This window comes from Mytilus trossulus, chromosome 7 (assembly GCF_036588685.1).
Source record: "Mytilus trossulus isolate FHL-02 chromosome 7, PNRI_Mtr1.1.1.hap1, whole genome shotgun sequence".
Lineage (NCBI taxonomy): Eukaryota > Metazoa > Mollusca > Bivalvia > Mytilida > Mytilidae > Mytilus > Mytilus trossulus.
This window is the reverse complement of record NC_086379.1, coordinates 81,949,608-81,970,159: the sequence shown is the minus strand read 5'-3', so window position 1 is coordinate 81,970,159 and position 20,552 is coordinate 81,949,608. Positions and strand designations below refer to the sequence as shown.

The 20,552-nt window shown below is 31.6% G+C and overlaps 1 protein-coding gene across 2 annotated transcripts; it reads left to right on the top strand.

Annotated features, from left to right (window-relative positions):
* The first annotated feature begins 1,652 nt into the window (after positions 1–1,652).
* LOC134725972 (spermatogenesis-associated protein 20-like) lies at positions 1,653–16,516 on the top strand. 2 transcript variants are annotated; one of them, XM_063590309.1, is made up of 14 exons: positions 1,653–1,756; positions 3,332–3,454; positions 3,784–4,003; positions 6,545–6,691; positions 7,804–8,002; positions 9,353–9,483; positions 9,982–10,086; positions 10,488–10,562; positions 11,737–11,946; positions 12,437–12,629; positions 13,032–13,197; positions 13,519–13,727; positions 14,564–14,763; positions 15,184–16,516. In XM_063590309.1, the coding sequence occupies exons 1-14, from the start codon at positions 1,725–1,727 to the stop codon at positions 15,430–15,432; spliced, it is 2,259 nt and encodes a 752-aa protein (XP_063446379.1). In that variant the 5' UTR covers positions 1,653–1,724; the 3' UTR covers positions 15,433–16,516. The 2 variants fall into 2 exon arrangements, with proteins under 2 accessions (XP_063446379.1, XP_063446380.1); XM_063590310.1 differs by lacking the exons at positions 1,653–1,756; positions 3,332–3,454; positions 3,784–4,003 and adding an exon at positions 4,367–4,435.
* The last annotated feature ends 4,036 nt before the right edge of the window (positions 16,517–20,552 follow it).

Sequence of the window (20,552 nt, the reverse complement as noted above, 5' to 3'; positions counted from 1 at the left end):
CAACCAAACTTCAAAACCAAATCCGTATATCTAAGGAAGAATGTAATAAAAGTTTTAAGTAATCCCTAAGTAAATCCATGAATTGATGATTAACCAAAAGTACATAGATTAGTACGTTCGTTAAAGTCTAAACCGTCACTACGGACACAGACCAAGCAAACGAGTTATAAAATATATAAACACCATAAGACGGTGCCAAAGGAACTTCCCCTCCTGAAAAAGGGAAAATTAATAGAAATCGTCCTTTTTGTCGTAAATCTTGTGTTTTTTTCTGTTTCAGGACTTCTTCATCATGATTCCTTTGAAGCCACCTTTTTGGGTGAAGGAGCACGTTCCTCGTATAGAGGTCCATATATTGTAAACATGCACGAGCGTAGCATATTATCTAAGATAACTAACTAAGATTTTAAATTTTTACGCCAGACGCGCGTTTAGTCATCAGTGTCGCTTGAACTAATACGTCATTTGATAAAGCAATGAGTATGTTACTGATGAGAAATTGGCAAGTTTCATTCCTGTCATGATCTCACTGAAAGATGGTTGCTCCACACAAGGAAGCTATAAAACTAAGAATTCTAAATTATAGTGAAGTTGGAATCATCCTTTCGAATATTTTATGGCCGTCATCACGAGTCGGTTTGCCGTTGTTGAATATCCCCTTCACAGATGATAGCGGATATATTCCTATTTTCGAAAGTAAAATCCCGTACTCTTTTCACGAATGTGACCTGCCGAATGACACTTGTTATCGGCTTTGTTTTAACACGAGCAACACGACGGAACACTTGAGATCTCCCCCAGTTTTCTGATGGTTTTCGTGTGGCTTGGCCTTTATTTTTCTATGTTGTGTTTTGTATTCATACTATTGTTTGTCTGTTTGTCTTTTTAGCCATGGAGTTGTTTTCGATTGATGAGTTTGAATATCCCTACAGGTATTTTTCGCCCCTCTCAAAAACGAACTGACAATGGCAAAAATCGAAAATCGACGAAATAACAAAACAAAAATTAACACAACGAAGAAAACTAGACTCAGCAACACGAACACAACGAAAGAGCCGGTGCGATCTCTGGAAAAGTGGGCTGATCCTATTCTAAGTATGGAACCCGATGTTTTCAGTGCTCGTGTAAGTACAAGGGGGGGGGGGTATCTTCCTATTATTTGGTATACGGGGAAGTGCCAAAAATATGGGTCATAATTTTGCGAGATTTTAATATCAAAATGACCCTCCTTTTTAATGATATCCTATATCAAAATGCATTTACGTTTGATAACTGTATATTGATTTGAGGTATGATTGATATACACACCAATATAACAATCCATGCGTATTATACTATATATAACGATAAAATATATGTGCACCAAACGATGCCAATTCATATATAAAACTTAAGGGTAGCTGATATATTTATGAATTATGAGTGATGATTAGTTAGTGCTTATATAAGCATGGGTCATATTTTAAATATTGTATATAAGTATAGGTTATTCTTTCTTAAATATTTATATAACTATAGGTACTAATAAAGAACCGGTTGATATCTTTACATACAAGAATATATGTAACAGTGTACAATGTGGTCTGAAGAAGTTGCTAAAATATATAAATGAGGTGCTCCATTACAGGCGACATTTTCATATCACGGGAACAGTTTATTGCGAAAAATGTCGTGTCTTTTCCCATTCCATCTAATGCGCTGTCAGCTGTCAGAAATGAGTTCCAATGGATAAGTTTTTACTTACACAGTTATATAGGTAACGTTATATAAAAGACATGTGCAAATAGATAGCAGATATTTATACTTATAGAATTGTACGACAACAGTCATACTACATAGCTGTCCCACGCATCTAACTTTACTTCCAAAAATAAAGGACCTTGGCTGCCATCCATACCCTCATACATCTGTGTATTTCAACATGTCAATATACCAAAAAATATTCTTGCTAGAAGTATGCTTGTCTTTTCTCTTACTCATATTTGAAGCAATATTTGCAGAGAAGAAGTTCTGTACCAATTTTCAAAACCTATCACCCTGGATGTCTGCAGGTGTGATTTTTTTTATAGTTAAATTATAAGATATTTATATCAAATCATAGAAAAAATATGAATTAGTGTGATTGTAATTGGGACAACTCTCCACAGGAGACCAAAATGACACAGAATTATAAAACAATGATCTATAAATATTATTTGTATGGATATATGTACCTTACAAGTCTAAAGCCATCTTATATTCAGATTGTAGAGTATAATAATGTTGTTTACATCATGTTCATATTAGATTTATGAGCACAGAATTATAAAACAATGATCTATAAATATTATTTGTATGGATATATGTACCTTACAAGTGTATCATTAATCTTGGTTTTACTATACAACTAGTATATCATTGATCAGGTAATTTGGTTTTACTATACAACTAATGTATCATTAACCTTGGTTTTACTATACAACTAGTGTATCATGTATCTTGATTTTACTATACAAATAGTGTATCATGTATCAGGATTTTACTATACAAATAGTGTTTCATGTACATTGTATCTTGAGTAATACAATGTTACTATACAAATATAGCTTTTGTATGGCAATGTATGGGGTCGATACAAGGATATATTGACCTAAAAGAAGTATATAGACTGAGGACGAAGTCCGAGGTCGATATACTTCTTTGGGTCGATATATCCTGTATTGACCTCATACAAAGGCTATATTTGTAATATTATTAATTTCAGATCATTATCATTATGCATATTTGAATCAAAATCGTTGTTTGATTTTGTTTCTATTGAATATTTTTTTCGTCAAATAATCGATCACAGATATCATTTGTTTCAAAACGTTGAACGATATCCTGAAATTCATTACAAGTCATGACGTCACAAAGTAAATCGGTTTTTAAATATTCTAAAAATAACTGTGCAATATGCTCTGTGCAGTATGCTTTTTGCTATTCGCCGTTTTCTCTCTACCTTCAAAAATATAGTTTAACATGTGACTATCCCTAAACGAATCAAATTTGTTAAAATATACAAATTAATAATATAACTAAATACAAGGTAATGAATGAATTACCAAAATTATGGATCAACCTAAATGTACATGTAATTAGCATGGTGGATGTTTTGTACAAAATACTACATGTATTTAAACAAGGTTTAAGTATTTTCCATAGGGTGATGTGCATGGCCTGCCAATTGATATGTTTATTTTTAATAGCATGATTTGTGATAAATATAATTTATTTTTATTTTTACAACAAAACGTTACTTTATAATTTAAAGTACTAGTGTCCTTAATACAATGTTATTTCTTCATTACAGGAGAGGGGTTAATTTCCAAACCTTCACCAGAATGGCGTCCTCTGATAGTGGAAAGTTCAGAAATCGTCTGGCAAATGAGAAATCTCCTTACTTGTTACAACATGCTTCTAATCCGGTTAACTGGTAGGTCAACTAATAGATACATTTTAATTGATGATAATTTCAAACCAAGAGTGTGTTTTTCAGCTACAATCACACGCAAGTAGCATATACCATGTATACAGAAAAATTATCACAAAAAAGAGTAAAGGTAAAATGCTCAAAATATAAAAAAAAAAGAAGATGTGGTATAGTTGTCAATGAGACTACTCTCCACAAAAGACAAATACGATACAGAAATTAACAACTATAGGTTACTGTAAGAGCTGTTAAAACTGTGGTTGAATATAGAGGGGTTTTGAATTAGTGGTATGATACCTTTATATGTAGCTGCTTTTAATTTTTTTTCTAAGGTATCCTTGGGGTAAAGAAGCTTTTACCAAAGCCCAAGAAGAAAACAAACCAATATTTTTATCTGTTGGTTACTCAACATGTCATTGGTGCCATGTTATGGAAAGAGAATCATTTGAGAATGAAGAAGTTGGCAAGATTCTCAATGATGATTTTGTTTGTATAAAAGTGGACAGAGAAGAAAGACCTGATGTGGATAAAGTCTACATGACATTTGTACAGGTAATTGTTGATATTACTTTTGATAAAGTCTACATGACATTTGTACAGGTAATTGTTGATATTACTTTTGATAAAGTGTACATGACATTTGTACAGGTAATTGTTGATATTTCTTTTGATAAAGTCTACATGACATTTGTACAGGTAATTGTTGATGTTACTTTTGATAAAGTCTACATGACATTTGTACAGGTAATTGTTGATGTTACTTTTGATAAAGTCTACATGACATTTGTACAGGTAATTGTTGATGTGTCTTTTGATAAAGTCTACATGACATTTGTACAGGTAATTGTTGATGTTTCTTTTGATAAAGTCTACATGACATTTGTACAGGTAATTGTTGATGTTACTTTTGATAAAGTCAACATGACATTTGTACAGGTAATTGTTGATGTTACTTTTGATAAAGTCTACATGACATTTGTACAGGTAATTGTTTATTGTATTGAGATAACTGTACAATGTCTTTGTAGATATTTATTTATAAATGTTGATAAAGTGAACACTTGTATTTGTAATATTTGTATTTTTATCCATCTGACGAGTGAAGCCTTTTTCCACTGATTTTTATAGTTCGTTCTTATGTTGTACTGTTACACCACTGTGTAAGGTTAGGGGACGACCATTTGATATTCTGGGGGGGCCAGGAGGATTTGTTTTTGATCGGTTATTTATTTTTGTAAACTAAGAGGACAGATTATTCATTTTCTGCACTATTGAAGCAAGATTTTTCATTTTCATTAAAGCAAGGGACTGATTATTCATTTTCACAACTATATTTACGATATTCGAAAACATACAATTTTAAAAATATTTGTTAATTATAAATAATACATGTACAGTCAAGTTATTGTGTATCATTTAATCAAAATTAATCATTAAATCCCCTGCAAAAATTTTAAGACTCAAGATTTTATTGATAACCTCATGCAGACACATACATTTGTACTTGTGTACAAGAGGACAATATATACAAACATATTAAGATAATACATAGCGAGACAGGACAAACGAAACACAAATACATAGTATATTATAAAAGACAATTGGTATAATTAGATTAAGTATTTTATACTTTTCTCCACGAAAAGAATCATTTATATACCCATGGAATTGTATAATATACAATTCCTTGATATACCCAACCAATATACATGTATTGAATATATACAATGTACATAGTATTAAAGTTTGGTTTAGGTAGCCTTTCCAAAAGTATTGTCAAACATATTTCGCCAAGCGGAGCGAGGCAAAATTTTTTTTGAAGGGTTTTGGAACCGCTGAAGGCCCAAGAAGCTAAAGACCTGCTAAGTTATTTATTTTCAATACATTCCAAGTCAGATAATTTATTTTCAAACTACCAAAGAACAAACCATTTATTTTTGTAATTATCAAGGCTAAGTTATTTATTTTCAAAATCCTCCTGGCCCCCCCAGAATATCAAATGGTCGTCCCCTTAGGGGAGGGTTGGGATCTCGCTATCATGTTTAACCCCACCACATCCTGTATATATGTGCCTGTTCCAAGTCAGGAGCCTGTTATTCAGTGGTTGTTGTTTGTTTATGTGTTACATATTTGTTTTTTGTTCATTTTTTTGTACATTAATTAGGCTGTTAGTTTTCCTCGTTTGAATTTGTCATTTGGGCCTTTTAGGGCTGAATATAAAGTATGGACTTGGCTCATTGTTGTAGGTGGTATAGTTATTAATTTCTGTGTCATTTGGTCTCTTGTGGAGACTTGTCTCATTGGCAATCATACCACATCTTCTTTTTTATATGCCATTTGTACAGGTATCTGTATTGAAATAACTATACAACGTTGACTTGGGAACATGTGTACAGTTATTGTTCTTTGATTTTTCTGGTCCATGAATATAGTCCTTAGTGTGGACAGTGTGTTACTTGCTAATATTTTTCATACTCCTTACAAATTTTATTTCTTTATGTTTTATGCCTCAAATAGCAAGTAGGGAGATGAAGTTACACTATAAAAAAAAAATGAGTCATGAATTTTAAAGTAAAGTAGTGATTTAGAAGCTGTCAAAGATTTCAAGACCCCCTTACATAAAATTGTCCATATTTTGAGTTAGAGATGATTAAGATTTCTATAACTTTTACATAATTTATCCCAAAAGTAGTTCAACACGCAGTAAAAATATTATTGAGAAAGTAGGTCCAATTTTTAAATTTCATTTATTGTCTAAAAGAAGTGGGCTTTGAAATAACTGTGTACTCAGGCCTGTTTCTGTGGATATTTATAATTACATTTTAATGTTGATAAAGTGTATGTGACATCTGTACAGATACCTGTTTATATATCAATTCTGTATCAAAATAACTTGAACAATATTTGTGTGGGTAATGGACTAAATACAGGCAAAAAATTAAAACAACACTTAATTATTTTCATGCACCCAAAGCTATTTTTGGGATTTCCTTCATCAGGAACTCTTATTACATTGTGACTATTTTTAGGCCTAATTGTGGTTGTAGGATGGCCTATTAATGTTTGGTAACATTATAATTTTGTCTGTTTTAGGCTACACATGGAAGTGGAGGATGGCCTATGAGTGTTTGGTTGACACCAGACTTGAAGCCTATAGTAGGAGGAACATATTTCCCTCCAGACGATAGATATTATGGCAGACCAGGGTTTAAGAGTATTCTGAAAAAGATTGCACAACAGGTAACCATGGTCCATATATCATGTATATGTTAACTAACAAATATTTTATTTTTCTTTTACTATATAATAAACAAGATTATTATTTTTTTCAAAACTGGTTATAATGTGTCAGATTTAGAAAAAAACTAACAAAAACATGTCTATGACAGAAACTTCAACATGTTCAAGGCTACTTTAAATTCAGGAAATTTTGCAATGTTTTTATTACATTATCCTAATTTATTGCAACAAGATAGAATATGCTTAACTATTTCTTTTTAACTTTAAGAGTATTATAGATATGCACCATTTCCAGAAATCACAGTAATGTTCTGGCATTTTTTCCATTAGTCAACAATCACAATAATAAAGGAAATTACATAAATAAGGCCGTTAGTTGTCTCATTGGAATTGTTTTACATTTTCATTTCGGGGCCTTTAAAAGCTGACTATGCGGTATGGGCTTTGCTCATTGTTGAAGGCTGTACAGTGACCTATATTTGCTAATTTCTGTGTCATTTTGGTCTCTTGTAGACATTTTGTCTCATTGGCAATCATACCACATCTTTTTTATATTAAAAATTTCAATCCTCACAGCATAATATAATCATATAAATCACAATAATAAAATTGTTAAGTTCTGAAGAAATTGTGTGTAATGAGCAATTTACAAAGTTCTGCATTCAGTATATTTAGTGAATATAAAAAAAAAATGTGGTATGATTGCCAATGAGACAACTATCCACAAAAGACCAAAATGACACAGACATTAACAACTATAATCACTGTACAGCTGTCAACAATGAGCAAAGCCCATACCACATAGTCAGCTATAAAAGGCCCTGATAAGACAATGTTAAACTATTCAAATGAGAAAACTAACGGCCTTATTTATGTAAAAACTAAACGAAAAACAAATATGTAACACATAAACAAACGACAAACAAAGTAAAGTTGTTCTTTAATGAGGTTCATTTCCAAAATATGCACTATAATGAAAAACAACTTTGTATTAAATACAAATACAAATTAATCTGCATCTTTATTTTGTAAATGATAATTTTTTTTTTAACTCTTTCTAAGGGAGATAATTGTGCAGTTTGAGTTTCTAATTGATAGTATATTTTTGTTAGTGGGTGGAGAAGAGAGAGTTGATAGATCATCAAGGAACAGCCATATTGGATGCATTGATGAATGGTACATTGTTAGCAGGGTCAGCTGACCTAGGATGTCCTGGCAGGGAGAGTGTCTCTAAGTGTTATCAAATGTTACAAAAGTCATATGATGAAGAATTAGGAGGGTTTGGTAAAGCTCCGAAGTTCCCCCAGCCAGGTATATATACTTAGATAAATGTCCTAAAATGATTGAGTATGTCTGACATATCTCAGGATTTATAGCCTGCTTGGCATCTACTTAATTTCTTTTATGATTATTGTAAAACAGAAAGTTGTTAACTTTCAGGTACACATATCAGTTTTAATCAAATAAAAATTGAGAATGGAAATGGGGAATGTGTCAAAGAGACAACAACCCGACCATAAAACAGACAACAGCAGAAGGTCACCAACAGGTCTTCAATGCAGCGAGAAATTCCCACACCCGGAGCGTCCTTCAGCTGACCATTAAACAAATATATTTACTACATCAGTGATAATGAACGCCATACTAAATTCCAAATTGTGCACAAGAAACTAAAATTAAAAATAATACAAGACTAACAAAGGCCAGAGGCTCCTGATTTGGGACAGACGCAATGTTTGATTAAAGCATGTCTATCAAAAGCTGGTATTTATCATTCCATGTAGCAGTCAGGGATATAACTCTATAGGGTTATTACAGAAAAATAACATACATTTGTTATTGTGAACTAAAAAGTCAAAATAGTGATAACATATGTATGTTACATGTTTAAAAGGGACAATATACATCATTAGTTTAGTTGAAACGTATAAAAGTTCTATTGATATTACTTTTGTCTATATGTATACTTAACTATTGAAAGATATAACAGTTCATAGTTTGCCAATTTTGCATAGTACACCTATATGTTATTACAGAAAAAATATGCCTGTAATAACTAAAGGGTGTTATCACAGCTTCTCTATATCACTTCAAAGCATTGCTCAGACATACATCATGCTTAATTACAATTTATTTTAATTTATTGTAAGAAATAATGACCAGAGCATGTAATGAGGTTCTGCGCAAGTTTCTCAGTAATTCCCAAGTGTCTTATATAATAAGTTGTATTCCTTTAATAACCTAGCCTTGTTATCACAGCTAAGTTTATTCTTTAATAGCCTTGTCTCATTGATTTATTATGATTAATCAAAAGTGAATTAATTTAATTAAAAAATTAGTTATCAAGGCTATGCATTTAGTTTCTGCACAAAGTCTCAAGAGTTCCCTAGAGCCCACTATAAATGAAATAATTTTACAAATAACAAACATATGTTATTACAGATTTAGAAAATTTAAGGAATAAAGAGTAGACAACTCATGAAAGTATCTGTAATAACACACGCAAGTTATTTTCTGTAATAACCCTATAGAGTTATATCTTTGACTGTGTAGATTATGTTTGCTCATAAAATGGCATCAATTGTATTAAACATGATCACCTCTTTGGTAATAATAAAACAGATTTTCATGACTAATTATTAAGTGTGTTTTATTTTTCAGTGAATTTTAATTTCCTGTTCCATTTGTATGCCACAGAACCTAACAGTGAAGTAGGTAAGACGGCCTTAGAGATGAGTCTGCAGACACTCAGGTTCATGGCTAGAGGAGGAATTAATGATCATGTTTCTAAAGTAAGTTTCTATTTTGTATTTAAAGCAGAAACTACTGACAGAATTTCCCCTGATAATATTCTCCTGATGGAATGAATAATTATACTTCTCTATATATATAAACAATACCAATTATTACACAGAATTTACAAACAAAAATTTGTTCACTTAAAATGGGGCAAAAAATGATCATGGTTTTAACATATATTTTTGTTTGTTCACAATTGAAACACCAAGAATAATAAATGTTTCAAATTTTATTCAGAAATTACAAGTGTAATAATGGCTGTACAAATGATATTTTATGATAATAAAAAAGTTAGGTCTTTTTTTTTTAGGTTAACTGTATCCTGTTTCCATGATTATATTTTTACACAACATTAAAAAAGGTACACATTTGAAACATGATTATATTCAAGTTTTGAAAATTTGTATTCTTAAAAAAACCTTAGAGGCTAATGTAAAAAAAAAAATCAATATATTTATGTTTTGCAATACTGATGATGAGTTTATTGACAGGGCTTTCATAGATACTCTACAGACACACTGTGGCATGTGCCACACTTTGAGAAAATGTTGTATGATCAAGGACAGTTGTTGGTGGCTTATGCCACAGCCTATCAAGTATGTATACTAGAAAAACAGAAAAAAAATCAATTGTTAAATATGTACCTATTATCAGGTTGTCTGCATTTCTTTGGAAATAGAGAAAAAAATGAGGCTTGCAAAGCTTTTCTCCTGTTTTTGTAGCTAGAGCTAGAACAAATAAATTTAATATTTTATACAAGGTACAAATATTATGTTTATTCTGCAATTTAACATTTATGCTTAAATCTATAATTTTCACTTCCCAACCTTTGAATTTGTTTCTTAGTGACCAAGATGCAGACTTCTATTAGAGCCCCTTATCTTTTGTTATATTTGAATCACAGATAAATGTGTTAAAAACTTTAATAAGGGGATCTGTTTAATTTAAATGCTTTAACAATTTGTAATTTAAAAGAGAAAGATGAATTTGATTACAGATAACTAAAGATGAAACGTTTGCTGATGTTGCCAGAGATATAGTGGAATATGTAACTAGAGATTTACAAAGTCCCGTAAGTCAATAAAAAAAATCCTATAGATATAATAATAATGAGATGTGGTATGATTACAAATGAGACAACTATCCCAGAGAGAACAAATGTCTTGGATTTAGGTAGGTATACGTGACAGTTCATCTTTCAACAATGAGAAATCTTATATTGTATAGTTAGTAAAAAAAGGCCTTTACATGCCAAAATGTGAAAAAAATTAACAGAGAAATTCAACAACCAGATTTATGACAAAAAAAAACCAAAAATATGACAGACAGTAACCAATGACAGCCACTAGATGGAGACCCACATGAAAGAAGCCGTGTTTAACATGTTTATTAAACATCATGAACATATAGCTGATAAAATTGAAAAAGAAAATGGGTAATGTGTCAAAGCGACAACAACCCCACCATAGAGCAGACAACAGCCGAAGCCAACAAAGGGTCTTCAATGTAGCGAGAAACTCCCACACCCTTAGACGTCCTTTAGCTGGCCCCTTAAAAAGTATGTATACTAGTACAGTGATAATGAACGTCATACTAAACTCTGAATTATACACAAGAAACTAAAATTAAAAATCATACAAGACTAACAAGGGCCAGAGGCTCCTGACATGTGACAGGCTCAAAATTGTGGCGGGGTTAAAATTATTTATGAGATCTCAACCCTTCCCCTATACCTCTAGCCAATGTAGAAAAGTAAATGCATAACAATACGCACATTACAATTCAGTTCAAGAGAAGTCCGAGCTAGCTAAGCTAAGTATATATGTTTTTCAGTCAAAAACACAATTATTAAATGAACTTTTTTGGGGCCCTTTATAGCTTGTTGTTCGGTGTGAGCCAAGGCTCTGTGTTGAAGGCTGTACTTTAACCTATAATGGTTTACTTTTTAAATTGTTATTTGTATGGAGAGTTGTCTCATTGGCACTCACACCACATCTTCCTATATCTATTTTAGAAATAAGTTGTAATAATGTGTATTACAAATCATAATAACCCTGCTAATAATGATGGATATTATTAACAAGTCAATGAAAACTGAGATCTAAATGTAAATGTTAAAATATTTAATATAATCAATTTTGTAGAGTTAGATATTAAATAATACCTCTAAAAAACAGATAAAAAAAAATCATATCTTAGTATTTGCAAGATGTTCTTTTCTACAACCAAATTCTTTTTTTTCTCAGGAAGGTGGGTTTTATAGTGCAGAGGATGCTGATTCCTACCCAGTAGATGACACTTCAGAGAAAAAAGAAGGTGCCTTCTGTGTTTGGACCTACGAGGAGATACAGTCTCTTCTGAAGGAACCAGTAGAAGATAAACCAGACATTAAAATGGCTGACATATTTTGTTTTCATTATGATATAAAAGAGGATGGAAATGTTGATCCTATGCAGGTACATATAATAAGTTCTCTGAAAACTAATTAATTAATGACACACACAAACATATATATCACCTATGCTACAAATCAGTACAGAGCAGTGGAGGGCCACAAATCACAAATCTTTTCAAATTAGCAAGGCTTGATAAAAAAAATTTGTACTGTTTTTCCAACTCTTAGTCCATCAGATTTTCAGCCCTTTTGGGATTCTGTAAGCTTATAAAAAACTGATTTATATTTGATCACAGTTGTACTTATTCATATGATATAATGAGAAGAAAAGATTTACATGATAAGTTATGTAGATGATTGTATATTGCAAAATTGGATAGTGTATCTTTTGCACTAGCTGTGTATATTATGTACTGTGTTCTTTTTTTTCTCTTTTATTTATTTACTATTCTCATCATTAAATCAAGTTATGAAAGAAAAACCACATTTTGACTTATAATTTTTCAGATATTGTAATATTTTTGTCCTGATAATCTTTATGTTCATTTCAGGATCCACATGATGAATTGAAGAATCAGAATGTTTTGATTGTTAAAGGTTCTGTAGGACAGACTGCAGAGAAATTTCCTATTGGAGTTGATAAGACCAAACAGATATTAGAGCAATGTCGTCAAATTCTATATGAAGTCAGACTGAAGCGACCAAAACCACATCTTGATACTAAGATCTTATCTGCATGGAATGGTATGTTTGATTACATGATATATATAATTTGTAATATATATTTATTTTACTTAGTTGTTCAGATTGGTAATACTGGTAGAAAAAAGAGGGACGAAAGATACCAGAGGGACAGTCAAACTCATAAATCGTTAAAAAAACTGACAACACCATGGTAGAAGCTAGACTGCAGGACTTTTCATTAGTTTAATATATATAAAAGGAAAGCAGTTTAGATTTGTACAAACCTGTCTGAAGTCCAGACTGATTATGTAAAGTAAGAGATTTGTGTATGTTAAACTGGTTTATTTTTACCTCATTTTATTCCTGTACCATGGTTTTAACCTACAGTGATAAGAAAGAAAATATATCAATATTTTCTTAGCAAAATCAACATTGTCCTGAAACTTGTAATTTATTTTGTAGGATTAGTAATATCTGGTTTAGCAAAGGCAGGGTCTGTTTTGCCTAACAAAGATTTCGTGGCCAAAGCAGAAAATGCTGCCTCTTTTATACAGAAATACTTATACAAAGCAGATGATAATGTCTTATTACGTAGCTGTTACACAGAAGGGAAGGATGTTGTCCAAGGGTTCGTATATTTGTACTAGCTAGTTTCTGGTGGGACATTAAGTTTTCCTAACTTTTCTGTAAGCTTTATTCAAACAAGGCCAATGCAGCTAGAATGAGATTTACAAATTTAGTGAGTAATTTAAACCAAGTTGTTTGTTTATTTTCTTTAATTCTTTGTATATCTCTTTCAATTAAAAAAGATCTTCCAACCGCTGCTGTTTCTAATTAAAAATTTAAATCTCCAAGATTTTAATGTTAAAGTTAACATATTACATGTTCATGCTAATATGAACACAGACATGAACATGGTGCCAAGGATGCTTTGATTATTTTTTTCCAGACAGACAGTTATACAAGGTTTTGTAGATGACTACACATTTATGATCCGAGGTCTGTTGGATTTATATGAAGCCAGTTTTAATGACAAGTGGCTATCCTGGGCAGAGTCACTTCAGCAGAAACAATACGAGTTATTCTGGGATACAGAAGATGGAGGATACTTTAACAGTGTTGGTAATGATTCCTCCCTTGTACTCAGACTTAAAGAAGGTAGGTAAAGAGCAAAATATTTTTTCTTTTGAAAATATGTTTGCCTTCTCATGATCACCAAATGACCTTTATATAGGGGTTGAATTTTAAAACTATATGTATAAACATCAAATGCAAAAAGTAAAAACATAAAAATACTGAACTCCGAGGAAAATTCATAAAGGAAAGTCCAAAATCACAAGGCAAAATTAAAAGTTTAAACAAATCAAACGAATGGATAACAACTGTAGCAAATAAGTGCTTTGTTCAATTAATAATAGATGCCTAGTTTCTCAATGTCCATTGACAAACTATGTCTATCAAATAATTAATGATCTTGCTTTTAGATGACAGTTCTTTAAAACCTTTACTTTTTATATTGGCTTTACAGTTTAGTAATACAAGATCTTTGGTATGAATAAATTATGAGGTATAAGTCCATTAGACAGCAACAAATAAGATAAGTTAACAATTCCATTGTTCATGTAAGACAAACTTCAAGGTAAATAATACTGCAACCTAAAAAAGCAATGGAAATAAAAATGACAACTAAAAACAACATGAAGTTGACAGTGTAGTTTTGCAAGCTGGTACAATGAAAAGTGAGACAAACAGACAGTTACTGCCTAGCAGACCTGATAATAACCTACAGGTTACAACAAAACATTATTAACTTCCTATCAAATATCAATTCACTCCTTTAAACAGAAGCTGGGTGTTATGGCAGCTAGGAAGGAACACACAAAAAGTCAAGGGGGTTGTTCTAATATATTACACACTCTATGAGTTAGGGGGGTAATTAATATTATTATTAATTTAATTAAACTAAATTGATTTCCAATTGTATATACTCACAGATCAAGATGGCGCTGAGCCTTGTTCAAACTCAGTAGCTGTGAGTAACTTACTCAGACTTTCAAACTTCATTGATAAACCAGAATACATAGAGAAAGCTAACAAGATATTGACTGTGTTTAATGAACGTTTGATGAAAATTCCTCTTGCTGTACCAGAGATGGTTTCTGGACTTCTGTTTTCTCTGTCAACAACAAAACAGGTCAGTTCGTCTTGTATGATCAGGTTCAGAAATTTTAAAAGTGTAGTTTACTATTTTAATTGGTATATATTGTGAATTTTCTCTATCTTCTGATATTTGTCAAACCTTTTTGCTTGTCTCTGAAATAAAAAAAAGAGCTACTGAACCAACACCTCTTATGTTTTGTGCTGGTAAAGTTCCCTTTAATGGATAACAGATGGTATGCAAGTTTTTCAGATAAAACATTTAAATGCTGCTATTAACACTTAAGAAAACTGTATCTTTTATTGGTTGACATGTTTCACTCATTAAATTTCCCTGAAATCTAAATAACGAAAAAGAACGAACAATATGAACTTGGTTTAATAAGAAATTAAAGTTTAGACAAGAATTGTTCTGCACAGTAGATTCAATTTTGATTTCTAATTTATTCATTTTCAGATAATCCTTGTTGGTGACCCTGGTTCTGAAGATCTGACAGCCCTGATTGACTGTGTGAACAGTCATTTTATTCCTAACAAAGTACTGATAAAAAGTGATGGACAAAATGATAGTTTTCTAAAATCAAAATTAGACATTCTACAAACACTAACTAAAAAAGATGGTAAAGCTACAGCGTATGTATGTGAAAATTATACTTGTTCCCTACCAGTGACATCAACAGAGCAATTGTTAAAACTAATCAGCTGATTGAGATCAAATACATGTATACTATAAATCATATTGATGTAATACTGTATCCCTGTTTTTAAAGAGGTAATCAGAGGAGTCTTACTATTTTATCACCTTGTGGTTTGCTATCATAAGTTTTATTTATGACTGGTCAAAGCCATTCACACCATATTGGCTTCATATGAAGTGGTTGTATAATAATATCACAATGTAGACTGCTTTACCCCTATATTTGACATTTTTACCTATCATGTCTGTTTGTTTTGTTTACAGGTAATTGTCAATATAATGGAATTTTATATGACTTTCATACAAGTGAGAGGTTAATCTAGCTATAACACAAAATTTAATCAATTTTCTACATAAGGAAATTCCAGTACTAAGCCAGGAGTATGTTGTTCGTAATTTTTACCACAAAAATGTGTTTGCTCCATATTTAATGTCAATTGTTCCCTTATTCACTTCATCCATCTACTTGTAATAATAACAATTTGTAGAACTAAAAATAAAGATTTTGATAAATGTTCGTTTAAATTTAACCCGTATAATCTCAAAATATGTCTGATCAAGCTATAACAACCAGATTTAATCCACCATTTTCTACATAAGGAAATGCCTGTACTTTGTGAGGAATATGACAGTTGTTGTTCATTGGTTTGATGTGTTGCCAATTGATAAGGGACTTTCCTTTTTGAATTTTCCTCTGAGCTCAGTATTATTTTGTGATTTTACTTTTTTTCTTGTCAGATTGGTCACAATTGTGACTGATTGTTAGCAACTGAAGCTGCAAAACAACTTTTAGCATATCAAAGGTGAACATTTCTATAGAGAAAACTTATTGTCTGATTTTAATATTAAAGACAGAAAGCAACAACAACCAAAGAATTACATATGCAACATATGAGAGCTTGTTTACCCGAAAGCATATTAATCCAGTTTGATTATTGTGAAAACATTTAAACTAAGATATTGTTTAACTTTATAATTTATTTTCTACAGGATGAGTGTTGTACATTCATTGTAAATGATTTTTTTTAAATAAACAAATTTCTGTATTTGTTACTTTGGGCATTGAATAAAATATAATCTGAAAACAATTGTCTTTAAAACGTCTTCATGCAGTGATGATTTGTACATTTTGTAATGTATTCGTGTATAACCTAAACAAAATAGCTAATATGTTACCTGCCAACCCACCGTTATAAATTCACACTCCTACCCTTGTATAGTTAATGAATATTTGCATCACCGTATTGTTTTATATGCATACTGGCACAGAATAAGCAATATTAGCAATACAATATGAGGACTGTAGCAATACACTGTGAGGAGTGTTTATAGTAAAGAGGAATGTAGCAATACAATGTGAGGAATGTTTATAGTAAAGAGGAATGTAGCAATACACTGTGAGGAATGTTTATAGTAAAGAGGAATGTAGCAATACAATGTGAGGAATGTTTAAAGTAAAGAGGTATGTAGCAATACAATGTGAGGAATGTTTATAGTAAAGAGGTATGTAGCAATACAATGTGAGGAATGTTTATAGTAAAGAGGAATGTAGCAATACAATGTGATGAATGTTTAAAGTAAAGAGGAATGTAGCAATAGAGGGAGAGGAATGTTTATAGTAAAGAGGAATGTAGCAATACAATGTGAGGAATGTTTATAGTAAAGAGGTATGTAGCAATACAATGTGAGGAATGTTTATAGTAAAGAGGAATGTAGCAATACAATGTGAGGAATGTTTATAGTAAAGAGGAATGTAGCAATACAATGTGAGGAATGATTATAGTAAAGAGGAATGTAGCAATACAATGTGAGGAATGTTTATAGTAAAGAGGAATGTAGCAATACAATGTGAGGAATGTTTATAGTAAAGAGGAATGTAGCAATACAATGTGAGGAATGTTTATAGTAAAGAGGAATGTAGCAATAGTGGGAGAGGAATGTTTATAGTAAAGAGGAATGTAGCAATACAATGTGAGGAATGTTTAAAGTAAAGAGGAATATAGCAATACAATGTGAGGAATGTTTATAGTAAAGAGGAATGTAGCAATATAATGTGAGGAATGTTTATAGTAAAGAGGAATGTAGCAATACAATGTGAGGAATGTTTATAGTAAAGAGGTATGTAGCAATACAATGTGAGGAATGTTTATAGTAAAGAGGTATGTAGCAATACAATGTGAGGAATGTTTATAGTAAAGAGGTATGTAGCAATAGTGGGAGAGGAATGTACAACGTAACAATAATGTGATTGTTAGGTATGAACACAATGATAGCAGAATGTAGTAATACAAAAGAAAAGAAAAAAGTTTTCCACGTATTATATTTGCAAATTATGTTCAGCTCTTAAGCTAAGTATATGACAAGTTTGAATGCAAAGTATATAGACATGATTCCAAGAATAGCTTCTGTGGCAGATATTGATTCAATTAAAGGCCATAGAGTTGCAGGCAAAAGGTTTAGTTTTATAAATATTTTGATCTGAGCGTCACTGATAAGTCTTATGTAGACGAAAAGCGAGTATGGTGTATTTAATTATAATCTTGATACCTTTGATAACTGATTAGAACTTCAAAACTGAGGTTAAGTTCTCTGTATGCGAATTGTGACTTTCACTAAGAATGGTGAAAGTAAAAGTGGTTATCGTCCTCCTTTCAGTGACATGTTTAACACTAGATATTTCTAACAATCTTCATGTTTATGTATCAAAAAAGAAACGAAGAGCTTAGGTTCGTATTAGATTGACCAACCACCAATTAGATATTATAATGCAATACAATACAATACAAGGGACGAAAGATACCAAGGGGACAGTCAAACTAATAAATCTAAAATAAACTGACAAGGCTTAAAATAAAAAAGACAAACAGACAAACAATAGTACACATGACACAACATAGAACACTAAAGAATAAAGAACACGAAGCTCATCAAAAACTAGGGGTGATCTCAGGTGCTCCGGAAGGGTAAGCAGATCCTGCTTTTATCCATATGCGACTATATTCAACAATTTGAACTTCCACAGGATTATAAGGCGACTGTGTGTCAGTATCAGTGACATACGGGTTGATTTAAGACAATTTATTAGGAGACAACCCACAATCAAATGACTTTATTTCAATACAAGACAATGCCAATACCTTAAGAGACTCATATCACACTTTGATAGTTCTATCTCTAAAGCCCTTATTTAGAGCAATCCATCAGATTTGTGATGTTTTTCCTCAATAAAGCTGTGTTGTATTAGCATTGTAATCAAGTTGTATGTTTATTGTCCATTTACACAAATGGATTGCTTGTGATTTTATCAGTTAAGTGAATAATCACTGGGTTTGAAATGGTCAGTCCAGCAAACCTTCACTTGGTTTTAAATTGCTAGTTAAAGGTCACAAGGTTGACCATTCAATATGATAAAATCGAGGTATAGAAGATTTTCGCATGATGTGTTAAACAGAAACAATCTTATGAACAAATTAGTTCTGTATTTTTTAAGATAATAAAAAAACTCTTTTAAGAAAACAATTTTGATCGAGTCGTGGAATCAACCATTTGTGGATATTTAGTAATTCTACAGAACTTCTGGACAATTTTAAATCTCGGTCTATTTCTGAAATTAATTCTTACATACTTTTGATTTTTTAACCCTTTTTGCCAACATTCCCCATGTAAAATTATAAAATTGTTTTGTGTAAACATTGAACGACAAAATTTCTTCCTATGTGACGTATAAATTTTCTAACGTCAGACGCGTAAAGCAATGAATGTGTTTTTAATTTGATAGATGCTTGTGTGTTTTTATGAACAATTGTTTGTTTTAAGATTGTAACACAGTGATCTCTGCTGTAACCATATTTTGACTACTAGTATTTATTTATTGTGTCTATTTTGTTCATGCATCGTTGTAAATATACAATTACAAGCAAATTTCAAAACTTGGAACATGATCTTCACCTTTGACCCTGCCATCAATTTTCAGCTTAAGGACCAATGATGTCTTCACAAAAATCTCTATGATATACCTTTTATGAGTCACAACAAAACAAAAAGAGAAATAGCTCATGTTACACCTTACCGTACCGCTTCGTTTCTAATTTATTAGATCATCCTGACAAGGTACATGTAATGAACATTTTGGAGAAAAAGTTAAGTGATAACTTTTGCGCTTTCTGGGGAGAAGCAATAAAATTAAAAAGTAAACAAACATATAGCTCCCATGTGGAAATGTGTTTGGCGAGTTTAAGAGACGCAGTAACTTAAATATCATGTACCAAATATATCATCGACATGATGCGAAACAAAAGGATATTTTGGAACCATGTCGATGAAGAAAAGGGAGGGGTTCTCACATACAATGGTGTTGGTACATTATGTATGAGTCATGGCAATATGAACATTTATACTACTTTTTATATATCTTATGCAAAGTAATGAGCCATATCCATTTCATGTCGATGATGTTCCCAACTGTTGGTAAAAAGTAAAATCACAAAAATACTGAACCCAGAGGAAAATCAATACGGAAAGTCCATAATCACATGGCAAAATCAAATAACAAAACGCATAAAAAACGAATGGACAAGAACTGTCATATTCCGGACTTGGTACAGGCATTTTCAAACGTAGAAAATGGTGGATTAAACCTGGTTCTATAGCGCTAACCCTCTCTCTTTAATAACAGTCTCATCAAATTCCGTTATATTTACATAAAGCACCGTACAGTTAATTGTAAAATAACAAAAAACCGACCCAGAGGAAAAATTCAAAATGGAAAGCTCAAACACATCAAACGAATGGATAACAACTGTCATATTCCGGCATTTTCTTATGTAGAAAATTTGGGATTAACCCTGGTTGTATGGTTAGCTTAACCTTTCACTTGTATGAATAGGATAATCATTTGCATACTGCTGTTTAAAAGTCCCAAAATCAATAGAGAGGAACAAATCCGGGTTACAAATTAAAACCGAGGGAAACACATCAACTATAAGAGGAAAATAACGGAACAACAGAAACACTGAAGTGCAACAAAAACGAACGCCAACATACATAGAAAATGGCTATTTGATAAAAACCGCCAAATTTTGACTTGGTACTTGACATTTTATGAACAAATGTTGGGTTGAACGTGGTTT